This window comes from Sitodiplosis mosellana, unplaced genomic scaffold, assembly GCF_009176505.1.
Source record: "Sitodiplosis mosellana isolate CC-2019 unplaced genomic scaffold, AAFC_SMos_1.0 Smas_scaffold_21, whole genome shotgun sequence".
Classification (NCBI taxonomy): Eukaryota; Metazoa; Arthropoda; class Insecta; order Diptera; family Cecidomyiidae; genus Sitodiplosis; species Sitodiplosis mosellana.
The window spans coordinates 1,020,754-1,035,977 of record NW_022595263.1 but is presented as its reverse complement, the minus strand read 5'-3'; the positions used below and the strand labels follow the sequence as shown (position 1 = coordinate 1,035,977).

Genomic DNA, 15,224 nt, shown 5'->3' with positions numbered 1-15,224 from the left:
ATCAATTCAGCTTGGCAATTTTTCAGATTACATGCCCATTTATTTATTCACTTCAATTTTTACATCAAAACATTTGTTATGAACGAAAGTGTGTTTATAAACTATAAAATGAGCATTTTCGTTCATGCAAACATCGAGGCAAAAGTGAACAAAAAGGTATAATATACACAAAGAAGCCAAAAACAGAGCCACAGAGTGAGTGTGTATAAACACGAGAAAATAAGCATATTAAAAAAGCATAAAGCACCAACAGCTGAGTACGTGCAATAAAATTAACAACCGACCATTATTTACTCCATTATTGTGTCATTTTATAGTTCAATAATAATAATAATCGTCATCATCAATAAAACATTCAAACACACATCAATACTGCATTTGGAATGCTCAAACAGCTCTTCATCTCTTTCTCTTCTCCTCTTCCATTTTTTTTTTACAATCAGATGATTGATTTTTTGTTTAGAACCAATTTTATGCGCTTTTTTTATAGCTCACTAATGTGAGGTTTAACCTCGTGTTTGGTGCTAATAAATCGAGCTTCAAATGGTTTTTATTCGAATTTTGTGGCGAAACTTTTGAAGTGGCCAGTTTATTAGAAAAAAAAATCAAAGAGAACGAGTTCATAAAAATCTGTTTCGTAAACTTTTTTTTTGTGTTGAAACGAGAAATTTAATTCTTTTGCTGAAAGTGCAAATTAAATGCAAACACATCCCAATTTTAGTCGCCTAACTTTCCCACGTGACTTTCGATTTTTGCAGCATTCTTTTCCCACAGTCTGCACAACATCTTTCCAAAAAAAACAAAAAAAAAAAAACAACCAAAACGCAATCGTTGCTGATTAGTATGAAGTCGGAAAAAATGCCGAGAACTGAGAATTGTTTGCTGATTTCCGAAACTAATTAATATTAATTTCGAATTGGATTTGGTTGGCCAGACATTGATTGCGATTGAATTTAGATCGAAGTCGTGTTTTTATATCAATAAATTAAAATAAAACATGGCGTCGCTGTTCAAGGCGAGCCCGTGTGCCACACATGCAAGGAAGTACCACCAAAAAATACGTAAACCTATTTATTTCGGTGTGTCACTGCGTAGAGCACGATTTTAAATCTTGTCCAACCGCTGATACCATTTTGAATGTCGCATTTGGATGTTTCGAATTCGTTATTCTTTCCAACAATGGCATTTCGATTCGAAAGACAACTCGCTGCAGAGAGATTAAAATGAATAATAATCATTCACACAGGTAGACATAGCCAGAGAGAGAGAGCCAACTCACGGCAATTCTTTCTGTGTCTGTATTTTTTGGGATTGTTTTATTCAGTTCGGTAACATCACGTCATGAATAGAAAAATGATTCATTCGACAGTCGGGCCAACAATCTGTTGTCTTCGTGTGCACTGATGAAACAAATATAAAAAATTGCCGCAAATACACGCATTTGATTTTGCGGTAACCGAATAACGAACGAACGAACGATTGAAAGTGTAGAGAAAAAAGAATGGGAAAAAAGAAAATTAAGAAGGTCAGAAAGGTTTTTCGAAATGGAAAAAAGATATAGAATAAAGTATATGCCGCTCGCGCGCATTTGTTAAAATGCAGCCGAAAAACTTTGAGAGAAAGAGAACAAGAAAATGAAAGCCATAGCATAGTTGGTGTGCAAGAGCGCCGAAGAAGAACACACCGAGCAGAACAAGAACAGAACAAAAGCCATGGCGAGCGAAAACCATAAAAAAGTATAATTTATTTCTACACAACTTTGATATGGTCTGTACACAATCTGGCTGTCGACTCCGATTTAAGCACACATACACACATGATGGGCGCGAGAGACAGAGAGATCCCGTCTATCTTGTGGTTGAATATCTCTTGCTCGCTGTTGTTAAAATCCTCTCTGGCACGAATCAGTTAAATTAATGCTTTTCACTGTGCATTTCGAATGGTTGTTTTCTGTTCATTTGTTATCTGCAGTGTGGTTGTCTCACTCTTGGCAATTTTTTATGGCTTCAAACTGAAATTCACAATGGCAGAAGACCGATTGAATGCAACAACGATTGCATTCAGCCATTTTATCATTCGAAATGAAATTGCATTCCACATACAATGGAAACAACACACCATCAGCTAATCATTCAATTGGCTTTTTGCCAGCGAATGGGTCTTAATGATAAAAATTCGAATTCGGGTTGAGCGAATCAACTCATTTGCTATCGCATTACTCGAACAGCACAATGATAAATCGTTCAATAATAATGCAGAAATTCAATGCATTGCAAAAGCTTTTAGTTAGAGTACTATTGTTCTACATCGAAAAATCCATTGATCTGTTCTGTTCCATTCCGTTCCGTTTCGACTGACTGACTTACATTTTTTGGAAATTGATAGAGATTTTGTTGGATTTTTTTTTTCGGAGATGATAATGTCTTTTGCCAACTTTGCGCGTATCTTTTTAATGGTTGCGACTGTCGCCAAAAACATAATCCAAACACAGCATCGCATATCAACAAATAGATATTCGGCTTAAAACAAACAAACGAACAAACAAAATTATTATTCGGAAACACATTTTTTGCGTGTCATTTTTTTTTGGTCGCAAAGCATTCCGGTTATATTCGAGCATGAGAAACCGCACGGACGACTGCAACATCTAAACTCAAGCTAGCACTTTGCATGAGGAAAAAAACCATACCAACATTTACGATTACATGGAATTTATTTATTAAAAGACAAAGGATGCATAAATTGCGACATTGCTGTGTTTTATCTTCCCTTTTTTGTGAGTGTATGCGAGGCGAACAATATTAAAATGAGCGCGTGAAATATGAGATAAGAATATGAGGAACAATAAATAACCGCAGAACGGGGACAGTGTTCGAAGAAGAAACCCATAAAAATAATTAAAATGTATCATTGTAGCAACCATTTTTAATTGAAATTACTTCTCTTCGTTGTGCATTGTGAGGTTTTTTTTTTGCGGCAATTGGGTATGTGTGTAAATGATATGTACTCTGTGTTGTACATTTTGCCATCTTTAAAAATAAATCAAATTCTCGAGACACAAACTTAAATGTGAATCGTTTTTCATACTATTGTAAGCGATGCAATTCAACACAAAACAGGTTCATACGCTAATTTTCATTGTTTTTTTTTCTTCTGCGATTCATTGCATGTTTGTTGTTGGTCGGGGGGCTTGAAAGTTCACAGCACGCTGTTATTATGTCGTTCGTCGCGAAAACAAAAATGCAAGCATTTGATTCGATGCTCCGTTTGTCTGTTGTTAAGTGAGGTTATTTTTTTGTTTACAACTGAAAATGAAATGCGGGCAAAGTTTAGACTATTTGTCAAAACGAAATGCAATGTCAGAGAAAAAAAATAGTAGATATGAAAGGAGAGAGCATTGGCGGTTGGAAAAAAAAAGAAAACACGAATAAGAAGTGGCGACCGAAGCGAAAGTTGAAGAAACAAGAAAATTCATACATAGCGTACGCTCTGTACTATGGCTGCTCGTGCATGCTGATATTGCATTCAATAATTTCAGCAGTTTATTTAGATTCTAGGCGCCACGCTGTTATGCGCTCATATTGCCAAGATCCACGTCAACTGAGCTGATTTCTTATTTACATTTTCCAGGCTACGATTCGATCGCTGACAAACGAATTTCTTGTCGTTTTTCAACAATCTATTCGGTGGTCGCCCGCCGCTTCTACGTTCTCCAGCCAATTTTAATTTGAGTGAACGACAAAAAAAAGTTTAATCGACAAAACAACAATTATATGGCTTCAATATCATTTGGCGTTACTATGCGAACCTCAAATACATGTACACAGAAGAAGTGCTGCAGACATTTCGTGCTGGAGGCGGAGAGTATTTAAATACGAACATTTGCGCTCGAATAAATCATCGAAAAATGATAGAGAGTATGAGTGAACCGCAATTAGTTACAAATGCTGCATTCGATAAGATTGCATTAAAGAATTGTGCTCGTTTGTATTTAATGTAGCCACTTCAATTCCAAACACTCCAACCACGACCATCACCACCACTACTTTTCAATGTAGCCGAATTTCCACAGCAATCAAAGAGATACGCATAAGCGCTGAGCAAGTACTTCCATAAAATATAATTAATGAAATGCCATAAAAGTGATGACCGTAAAGACATAACCTATAGTGGGAAACTATAGAGTTTGGTTTAATCGAAAATCGCCCTGACATTAAGCGATTAGCTCACGCCCAAGTGAGTCGCACTCGCATTTTGTTTGTGTGTACTCGACGGAGACGACGACAGAGACGGCTATGATGATTACTATTACTATGCGTGGCATATCAATTGATACTCCATACAAATTGTGTACACGATACATAAAACAGATATGCAAAAACGCAATTATGTCGCACTCTCTATTTATTCTCAATGCCTTTGCCATCGTTCTTGTGACGATTGTCTGTCTCTTGCCAATTGAAATGCATGTGAGGGTGATTGTTATTAATCTGTACAATGGTGATAATCTCAAGAACGTACGCATCAAACGCTTTGAGTGCTAGGATTCGTTATGGATTGTTGAAAAAACGGCGAAGAAATCATCGACTGCCAAATGCAAGCCAACGCTTATCGCCTCATATATTTAAGAGTTGTGCAATTGTTTACACATAGAATTCGATGGAAATTCGAATCAACTAAACACAAGAATTCGATTTATATAAATAAATCAAACTTGTATATTTTCATGACTTTTCCCAACCAAACTTGTGTATTTTCTTAACTCGTCGGTTTCACCAGTCGCACACTTCCAAAATGTTTAATTGATGATAGATACGTGCCGAACTTTGCTTACTCGTGTCCCTTGTGGAAAATAAATCTGCTTCGTTGTCAGAGTGGAAAAAACAAACAATTTAACATTGAACAGATGCACATCGAGGCTTCCGCGGATCCATCCCACATGGAAACACAAATAAATCATTCGCCTGTTTTATTTCAAACAAATTTTTTCAACCAAAAAAAAGTTAGCCTCTCCCATGACAAAAACAAGTGCTGTCAATATAAATACACTGTAAACACGGCATAAAATTTAAAAGTAAAATTGAAGAAACAAAACAAGAACAATACAAAAATCGCCGTAAATGGTAAATTCATTAAAACAGATTGTCGTCCAACAGAAGAGTTACGGATACATTTAATTGTCCGCATAATCTTTCTCAGTTGCCATAATTCAGACATGATTATGGCTGGGCGTTTGCCGTACACATTTTTTCCCTTTGTTCTACTGTTCGGTGCTTGAATGCGAACAGACATATGGTTCAACACCAACACACATGTCGACCATCATGGCTTCTTCGGTTTGATGGTACATTCGATGCGATTGTGTGCGTGTAGTAGGTATGCATGGCTGTGTGTACTCTGTTGCTAGGCGACCGATCAATACATCCGTCTCTGTTGTGCGCACATCCATTATGGCCAACCATTTCCAATGCAAATCTATCATATTTGTTCGGATTTCGAAAATGTTTTGCTCGTCTAAATGAGGGTCTTTATCAGCATACACACTTTAAATTCAAATTTGATTGAAAATAATGTCGTTCACGGAATGCAAACAAACCATCAACACGGTTAAATGAACTGAACGGGAGAAAGAAAGGAGAGAAAGAAAAATGGCCCCTCCTCTAATTTACACCTTTCTTTCGCTCTCTTTTCCTTGTTGTTATTCTGTTATAGTTTTTTAACGAGCCTTTTTTAAAACTTTGTACCATGCTAAACGCCCATAAATTTCATTTCGATAAAATTGCATTTTCAACCATAAACAAATCTCGGCTCTACTTTTTCTTTTTTTAATTTTAGAATCATTGATTCTTATCAAATGTGAATTATAATTTTTTACCCATTCAAGTAGCACAAACAACATTTTATGTCGTTGAAAGTGTTTTAAAATGTAAAAAAAACTGACTATTAAATCTTTAGAAATCAAGTCCGAAATGTGGGAATGAATCACAATACGTGTTGTTTAAAATTGTTTATTGGTCAAAGATTGGCATTTTCGTTTTTCTTATGGTCACACATTTGCATTTTCACTAACACTGAAATCTAATATAAACGATATATAAACATATCAATAAAAGCGGTCATAACGAGATGTTATCGCATATTTAGCGAGCGATTTAATGTGCGTAAAATGGCATTGCGCATAAAAGGCGTCATTATCCTCAGTTCATTCACGCGCGCTCATTCACTAGCGTCGCGATTTTATTAACCTCAATCTCGTTTCTATTTTAATTTGTGCCCAATGCATTTTTATGTCATACTTAACTAATGCGGAAAATGCAGCATAGTTCAAGCGAAAACCAAACTCACAATTCCAATTCAATGTAGCCAAAACAAATGTTGTGTCAATAACACGGAGAGACGCGGAGTGTGGAGATGCTTTTTTTTGAAAATGGTACTAAGAATTAGTTGGCTCGTTTACTTTAATCAACTTGAAAACCGATCACTCTTCCAATTTCGTCGCCATAAGACGCATTAATGATATAAGAAAGCTAACAACAAATATTGATTTACGCCTAATTTATTGAAATATATTCAACGACGCTCGGCATGTACTACACAGCAAGAGCAGCATCGAACAGCATTCTTCCATTTTGATTAAAATTGTCGCATCCCATTAAATCGAATCTGAATTAATTTATTTCTTTATTCAAAAATTCATCTAACCATAACATTTATTGAAAACGGTTTAAAATTAATCGAACGCACACAAAATGAATTCAATCGGTTTTGGAACGACAGAAAATGCTCACAACCGATCAATGACACGCGCACACACGCTTAACTTAAACGGTAAATACGATTGTAACACAATATATTCATTAAGAATGAATTAAAAGGGAATTTTTTTTAATTGGCCAATGCCCATATCTGTAATCATCACTCAAGCGTAGCTTTTTACAACATTCGCTGCTGAAAATCTTGAGCATAGTTGTCGCTTTGCTTCAGAATGAAATCATTTACACGAGAATTTACTTTAAGCAAAAAAAAAAATGTTTTTCTCTGAACCAAGCCTTTTTTGCATTGAACTTCAAATCGTCGTTTGCTCAACGCCTCTTGTGCGTTCGTTGCTGCGAAACAAAATAAAACAGAAATTATCCGTCGATTTATTTTGATCTTCCATTTTCAAAATCACATTTAATTTGCCATTTTTTTTGCTTCTCTCCACGGCCGAATGAAATCTCCTTTGGATGGTTTGTCGCCATCATCAAGATCATCAACGGTATACATTTATGGATAATCCGTAAGATATAAGTATAACTTAATTACATCGCAGCCGATTAACATATGGCTTGAGCATGATGCGTTGTCGTTGCCCTGTCTATACTGTTATTCGAAAACAGTCAAAACCTGGACAAACCGTGCTCAATGCTCAGCTCATACTCGTTTTTATCTCTTACTTAGTTTTTGTCGGTTAATTTTTCTTAGTCACTTTTTGCCGAGATTTTTTTTCTTCTGTGGTTCGTACTCAATTGTTCGTAGCTTTCTAGTTTTAGCATGTTTCGCACACGGAAATCTGTCAATGGTGAAATGAACGCAGCAAACGTAAAAAGAGCGTTTACAACCACCATAGTGATCACGGCTAACACAGAACAGTTATATAAACAATATAATTGCAAGTGAGGAAAGGCCAGAAGAAGAAGGCAGAAAAAAAACATACACACACAAAATAAAAACACGTAACACAGATCATAAAGTCATTTAAAAGCAACGGAGAAAAAAAAGCAACAACAACAGCACAAAATATACACATATCGAATATTGCATTTTTATTTTCATCTTTATGGACACTCAGCTCATTTGTTCCTACTTCCCTTTCTCTTTCAGTGTTGTATTTCTGTTCTTTTCGGTTTTATAAATGCGTTTATTATTATTGCGCACATAAACTGTCGTCAAAATGAGACATGATCGTAACGCAGTCATAAACAGTGACAAATGAAACGATAACTGAGCTTATCAACTTTCTCGTTCTCGACCGAGACAACACTGAGAATGCCTTTCTTCTTGCACCCGGCCGATAAGAGAGAAAGACAGAGCAAGAAAATGGCCAAATGAAAATTGGACAATTTTTCAAAGTTACCGAGAATTTTCGAATTTTCGAGTTACATAATAAGCGGAACGAACATTTGGTGGTCATAAACCCTTTGCATAGATGCCTTCTGCTTTTCCAATTGTTTGATCCTTTTTTTGCAAATTTAGTCGCCATGTGATGAGGCGACCTTGTATTTTACGCCACAAAAAAAGGGAAAAAACTTACAATGTGCACAAAACTAATGGCTTTTTCCTCGTATATTTATTGTCTCCAAGAACGAAATTGAAGGACTTGCTTGTGCAATGAAAAGAGTTAACGTAAACTGTCGTCGTCGAGGGTAATAAACAAGATGTGTTGAAGTTGCGTGAAGATAATTTGCTAAACGATTTTTGTTGAAAGGTTCAACAATTTGAGCATTCAATATATTTTCTTTGATTATTTCCATTTTCTTTTTCTCTCTTCAAAACAATGCAGCACCAAATGGATGTCCAAGAAGACGAGGTCGACAAACATATACACGCTTCCAGACACTCGAACTGGAGAAAGAGTTTCACTTCAATCACTACTTGACACGAAGGCGACGAATTGAAATTGCTCATGCATTGTGCTTAACCGAACGTCAAATTAAAATCTGGTTCCAGAACCGCCGTATGAAATTAAAGAAAGAGCTACGCGCCGTCAAAGAAATCAACGAACAGGTGAGATGGAGATTTACGAGCCATAATTAACAACAGAAACTATTCTGTGTTTTTTTTTAAAGAAAGTAGTAATGAACTTGGATTGAGTTTTATCCATATAGAATGAATGCCATGGAATTTTGGTATTATTTTTATGAGTGCATTCGGAAATGTTAAATTTTGCTCTTTTATTGGTCGGTTCTTGGAAAATTGTAGGCACGTCGCGATCGCGAGGAACAGGAAAAGATGAAAAATCAAGAAATCAAGTCCGCCCAACAGCAGCACAGCAACAAGCAATCGCATCACCATGATCAACATTCACACATCGTGAATCAGAATTCGAGCGGTCATCTCCATCATTCGGTTGTACAGAATGATCTGAAACTGGGCTTAAGCATGAGTGGTGTCGGCGGCATTGGCAGCAATTTAGGTATGATGACCGGTTTCGAAAAACCGAATCAAGATTTATTAAAGTCTGTCAGTAAAATTAATTCGTAAATTTCCGCATTTATAATTTGCACACACGAACCCCCATCAATCAAACACAAACACACGAACACGCAAACATCAAACACATAAACAGCCAGTTAACTTCTATTGAGTAAATAACACTGAATTCATGATAAACCATCGCACTCACGCTACAACGCAACTTTGATGTGAAATGGACAGTTTATGCGAACAAGCCGAATGAAATAATGTTTAAGTGCATTTTTCGAATGCAAGAAGAAGAAAAAACCAAGCAACACAACAAAAAAGCGAGAAAAAATATCTTCTATATATATATAATAATTAAAAGAAAGCATTGTTTGTGTGTTTTTTCTGTTTTTCAATTGTTTTTTCCATTTTTGTTTCTCACGTTCGAACAGTTCTTTAAGAATTTTCTTTTTCATTTAAGTTTTTCGTTGCGTCTTATGTTTGCTTTCTTTTTTCTTTTTCTCTTTTTTTTTTGGAAAATTTAGGAGCGTCGTCAGCATATTTGTCATAAATTCCACTTTTATTTATCGCATCGATATATTCTGATAGTAATTCGGTCAAGTCAATGGAAACGCAAATTGTGCTGTGCGTCTCTCTTGATGCGACCAACAACATAAAACACGCACTCTAATTGCTCTTAATGCCAATATACCATTACATGAATGGTTATTAGTCGTAAAATACATTTATTTTCCCGTGAACAAATATGTCATTTGAATACACACTTACAAGAGAAAAAAAAATTATAACATAAACGGAATAATTGCACAGAAAGAGAAAGAACACAGAATAACACACATAAAGAGAAAAAGAAAAGGTGAATGTAGAAAAACGGCGAAAAACAAACAGGAGAAAAGAATGAAAAAACAGAAGAATCTCATAATTCTTTATACGTAACAAACAAATAAATGTAACCTTAGTGTATAATGTATAAGTTCAAAACAAACCTAAACTAAACAAACTAAAGTATATGTAATTGCAAGAAGTAAAAATTCAGTTAGTACTAAGAGTCAAGCCCACAAACATCTTCATCAATCAAGAAAAAAAAAGTATGGAAGAAGCGACGAAAAGTTCTAGGAAAATTTGGAGTTTTGCATCGATTTTCCGATTTAAATGAAACGTAGTTTGCGAAATTGAATCGGTATTGTTTGACAGCGAAAGGAAACATGGGAAGAATGCTCCCAGTGACAAGAAAACGAAATAGTGCTTAGGGCTTCGTTAATTTTGATTTCGAATTTAAGTTGGCATTAATAATTTTTCAAGTAATTCATTTCTTGTAAAACGTATTTTTTTTCTGTTGTGATTGTATTTAAAATGATGCGTTAGAGGGTGAAAACATGATTTTCTTTTAGTTTGAGATAAGGGAGCATACATTAGTAGAAACAAAAATGGAAAACTTAGTTGGGAAGTATACGATGCCAAAACGTTCAAAAGGATCGACGACTGATACAGCGCGTCTTCATAGCTTTTCAGGCTTCCAACTTTGCTTTTTTTCTCTTTTGAAAGTGCATACGTAATCACCAAATTAAATTAAAAAAAAATCAGTGATAAAAAGAAAACATTTCGAAAAGTATCCATTTGTGCAAAAATAGAAACCACACGGACAAAATTATTGAGCGGTTATTATTGTTTCGACACTTTCATCGCTTTCTGTTGATTAAACAAAATTTATATTTAGATTTTCGGTTTTTTAGTTTCCAAAACTTTTTTTTGGCATACATTTTTTTGAGCTAATAAAGGAAAATTTTGATCTCGTTTTGCGATTACATCCAAAAATTCATTTGATAGTCGTTAGCATGTGAATTTGTGCCATGGGCTTGGATTCTCAACACGTGAGTCGATCATTAGTTTAATTTCGTTGAGAGTAAGTATCACAAAAATGCAATTTCTGTTGTCAATCGAATTTTCAATGTGTAATCGTAATTTTTAACGCTCAATTTTTTTTTTTCAAATTTTCGTGACAAAACAAATCTTAGCCATAGTCAAACAATATATCGATTTCACTGCATCCCTCCAAAACAACGCGATTCAAACAAACGCAAAAACAAAATAACCGATTTATGTAGACAAAAACAAAGTATTAACCGAGAAAATTGCATTGAGAGAAGAATCATGACAAAACAAATGAGAAGAGAAACCATTTACGTGTACTCACAACAACGGTGAAAACACATACTCAGTGTGTTTCACAGATCACAGCATCCATTTCATTCACATACGTAATAAATAACAATAAATGCTAAAAGTTAAGCAAAACAATTTAAAGGAAACAAAAAAAGCGTTCATATTTGCCATATACATAATTATATTTACATAAAGTTTTAACGATATGGAAAAATAAAATAAAAATTTATATATATACACACACACATTATACAAACAAGATTGAAAAAAATTACATGATTTGGGCTCCCTCCTGACACAAGTTGACGAAATAAACATGCAAAAAATCGTTCGCGATGATATTGAGAAGGAATGAGCACACAGCAAAAATCTATTTACATGCAACCTCCGTATAGTGACCATGTGAACCGTATATTGCACACATAAAAAAGAAAACAATCTGAAACACTGAATCGATACAAATGTTTTAAGTCAAACACCGTGTGTCAAAGGAAGCATCATTGAGTCATGGCCATGTTGTGGCGAGTTGTATTGCCGGTTTGCAGGACTTGTATCGATTGAATGTTTTTCTCTTCCTCCTCCCCCCCCCCCCTTAAAACTCATAAATACGTACTAGATGTGTAAGATGAAATGAAAACAACAATTTTAAACAGCAAAATCCGTGAATAAACCTTAGTTTAGAACAAACCAATATTTAACATAACATACACAAAACACAAAATATTATAAACAAGCTATTAAGAATATTAAAACAAAATATCTACTTACATTATTACTATTTACATGATAAATTACCTTCATACATAATGTTTAAGAAATTGAAGAAACTCTTAATATTGCAACGCAACACAAGAACATTTCATTGTTTTTTAGATTGTCTAGGGCAAGCCGATTTTTGACAGAAAGACAGATGAGTGTGAAAAAGAGAGAAACCTCCCGAGAAACCGAGAAACAGAAAGAGAGAGAGAGAGAGAGAGAGAGAGAGATCAATAAGGGTGCATCTAGTAACGCAATAAAAGAATACATTTCAAACAGCAAAAAAGGAAGATCATAAAAACCAATCGGAAATTTTATGAACATTCGAGTTGTAATTTTAACAACTTGACAAAATTGTGAACCCTCAATAAAAATGACTCAATTTCGTGAATGTTTTTATTTTCTATAATGTAGTTTTGTTTAAAACAATAAAAACCGATCGATGTATGGGATTAACATCGAAACTTCAGTTTTCTTTTCTTCTAATCGTTCTCGTTCATTTTGCAAGATATAATCTTATATACTACATGAGAAGCGACCGCTCGAAAATAGCGCCCGAATAAAACCATTACGATTTCTAGTGAAATTTAGCAATTTTTTTTGTTTATTTCCATTTCTGTCCATAATGTTTTCCTTTGAAATAAGTTCCACTTAAACAAATTTTAATCGATTAACATCCATTGTTTCTTGTAATTTGTTTTTTTTTATATATAAACATGCATTTTGTTATTCTTTAGTTTTGCGCGAGATCCCAATGAAAATAAATTATGACCGCCATTTTTATAAGTTTGAAATTTTGTTTCATTTTGCTTCGTCTTTAGGATATGCACGATAAGTAAAGAATTCTTCTTCTTTTTTTTGGCAAATTGTGATTTTTGGCGATTTTTTTGAAATAATTTTGAACATTATTATTGTTATTATTGATGTCATTGATACTCTCAGGTTGGCTACGGAGTTTTGCAGATGTGAAAAAAGTGAAAGAAAAAAGACTGTCGTTCAAATTGCGAAATCCTCAAGATACGTAATAATTTTTCTTGCTTAAAAATATCAAAAGAAAACCGTTTGTATTTGTTCCTCTATTCTACCAACTTTTTGAGAACCGCATCAAATTTACAAATGAAAACAAAATACAGTTGGAAACAGAAATGTTGATGTCAAAATGAAACGAGCGTGACGGAAATTTCGAAACGCGCACAAACATCTGAACCTCATGAGAAAAATGTGTTTCCTTTCGAAGCGAAAACTTTCCCCATTTCATCGATTCCAGAGCGATTTCATTGAGCAGTGTACTCAACTCAATTTGTTGCACACAATTTTGTCCGTCTTACACAAACTGACTGACACACTCAAGTGTGCATATATATCTGATTGGCAATCGACGGTTAGTCATTAAACCTAAATGCTTGCATTTTGAAACTCAATCCTCAAGCAAAGAATCTCTTGCACTGTCTCTTTTTATGAAAAAGAATTCGTAAGTGGAATTGTAAAAAAAAATCGAATATTTGAGAGAAAAACAAGCAGATGAATTGTAATTAATTGAAAAAAAATATAATTTATTTTCTCTACATCTTATCATATTATGTACTTGTATGTAATGAACAATTTTAGTGAACACAGAAAATTGAATATTTAAAGCTAGAAACACACAAACAACATTACAACTAATTTAAACGAAGAAAAAGAGAGAAAAAAACATTAATTAAGGGTTATTGTAAAACATCAAAATGCCATATAATATTTTTCAAGTGTACACGTAAACATAAAACAATAATCTAGCGTAAATAGTGTAAACGCGCGAATACTCAAACAAAATTGCATTGCCGTAGTGTTTCTATATTAATGAAATAAATTTAGACAAAGACAAAAACAAAAAAAAATATGTATTTGGTTTTATTTCCCTTGTTGTCCTGCCCGAATTTTTCTCCATTGGCCGATAAACGATTGCCCGAATTTACGTGCTTCAATTTGGTGAAAATGAAAGCATACTGACACTTTTCGACGACTTGCAGTAACGAAGTAAAATTTTATTGAGAAAATCATCGTATTGGAGTCGACGAACGGTCGAGACGATTGATTTTCTCGGTTTTTCTCTTGAATTGCGTTCTTCTCTTTTGGATGAAAAACTGAACTCCTTTTCTTGAATATTTTTATTTATTTATTGGATCAAATGGCGTTGCTTCCAATCAAACATCAACAGAAGATTTTGAACAGATGAGGTGCGAAGGCTCTGCGCACTACAGTTGTAAGTGATGAATGATACCTTAACCCGTTAACGCCCACCGTCCTATTTTTAGGACGCAAAAATTGCCTAATCTTCGATGACTTATTTTAGATTTTCTTCTATCCTGATCAAACGGCTTGGAATTTTCACATGCCATTTTGCATGTGTGTTAGGAAAGGTTTGAGAAATGTTTTCCCCGATTTTCAAGGTTTTCCAATTAGCAGTTTTCCGGAAAATGCCGGAAAATTATGAAAATTTAAAACGTGCCGAAAACGGATCAAACTCTGGGAAAATCATATTTGGACTCTCAGAAGTATCCCGTCAGCGAAAAATTCGAAAAAATATTTGGCTTGGGCGTTAATGGGTTAAACAAAATTTCAAACTAATCCAAAGCTCAGTGTGAATCTTCTTTAGTTGAAAATGCATCTAAACTCAGTCAGGTAATTGGAAAATAAAAGGCTTAAAATGAGCATTCGTTCGTTCGGTTGCCTATGAAATTGACGGTGATTTTCGGTTGGAAAATTACCTAAAATATTCAAATTGATGTATATTTGCCATAGGCCGAACAAAGTTCGGTGTCATGTTTTACCTGAACACAACGAGAGACCCTATTCCGTCACTGAAAACAGCATATTAAATATTCAATGTCATTCGTTGTGAACCATTGCGCAAATCTCGTTTCATTTCACCGTCAAGAATTTTGGAAAATTTATTCCAAAGTTTTTATCAGTGGCTCCCTTTTCGCGAGATCGCGCGCTTGAGAGAAAGCCGAATATCGTTTGGTAATTTTTGTGATTTTACTCACTTTAATTTGTAAGTGAAAGAGAGAGAGAGAGAGAAAACGAAAGATACAGGGCAAATTACATGACAACGTAATATCTAATGGCTTGAATTTGTATAT

General features: G+C 34.6%; 1 protein-coding gene across 8 annotated transcripts in view; it reads left to right on the top strand.

Annotated features, from left to right (window-relative positions):
• Window positions 1-13,979, top strand: part of LOC129568583 (homeobox protein abdominal-A homolog) — a 30,631-nt gene extending 16,652 nt beyond the window's left edge. For 4 of the 8 annotated variants that reach the window (XM_055446645.1, XM_055446643.1, XM_055446644.1 and 1 more), the window contains 3 exons: window positions 8,543-8,766; window positions 8,962-9,175; window positions 9,329-13,979. In XM_055446645.1, the coding sequence (XP_055302620.1) occupies window positions 8,543-8,766; window positions 8,962-9,175; window positions 9,329-9,336 (446 nt within the window). In that variant the 3' untranslated portion in view covers window positions 9,337-13,979. Of the gene's footprint in view, window positions 1-8,542; window positions 8,767-8,961 lie in introns of all 8 variants that reach the window. The other 4 variants (XM_055446638.1, XM_055446639.1, XM_055446640.1 and 1 more) reach the window with 2 other exon arrangements.
• Window positions 13,980-15,224: the final 1,245 nt, after the last annotated feature.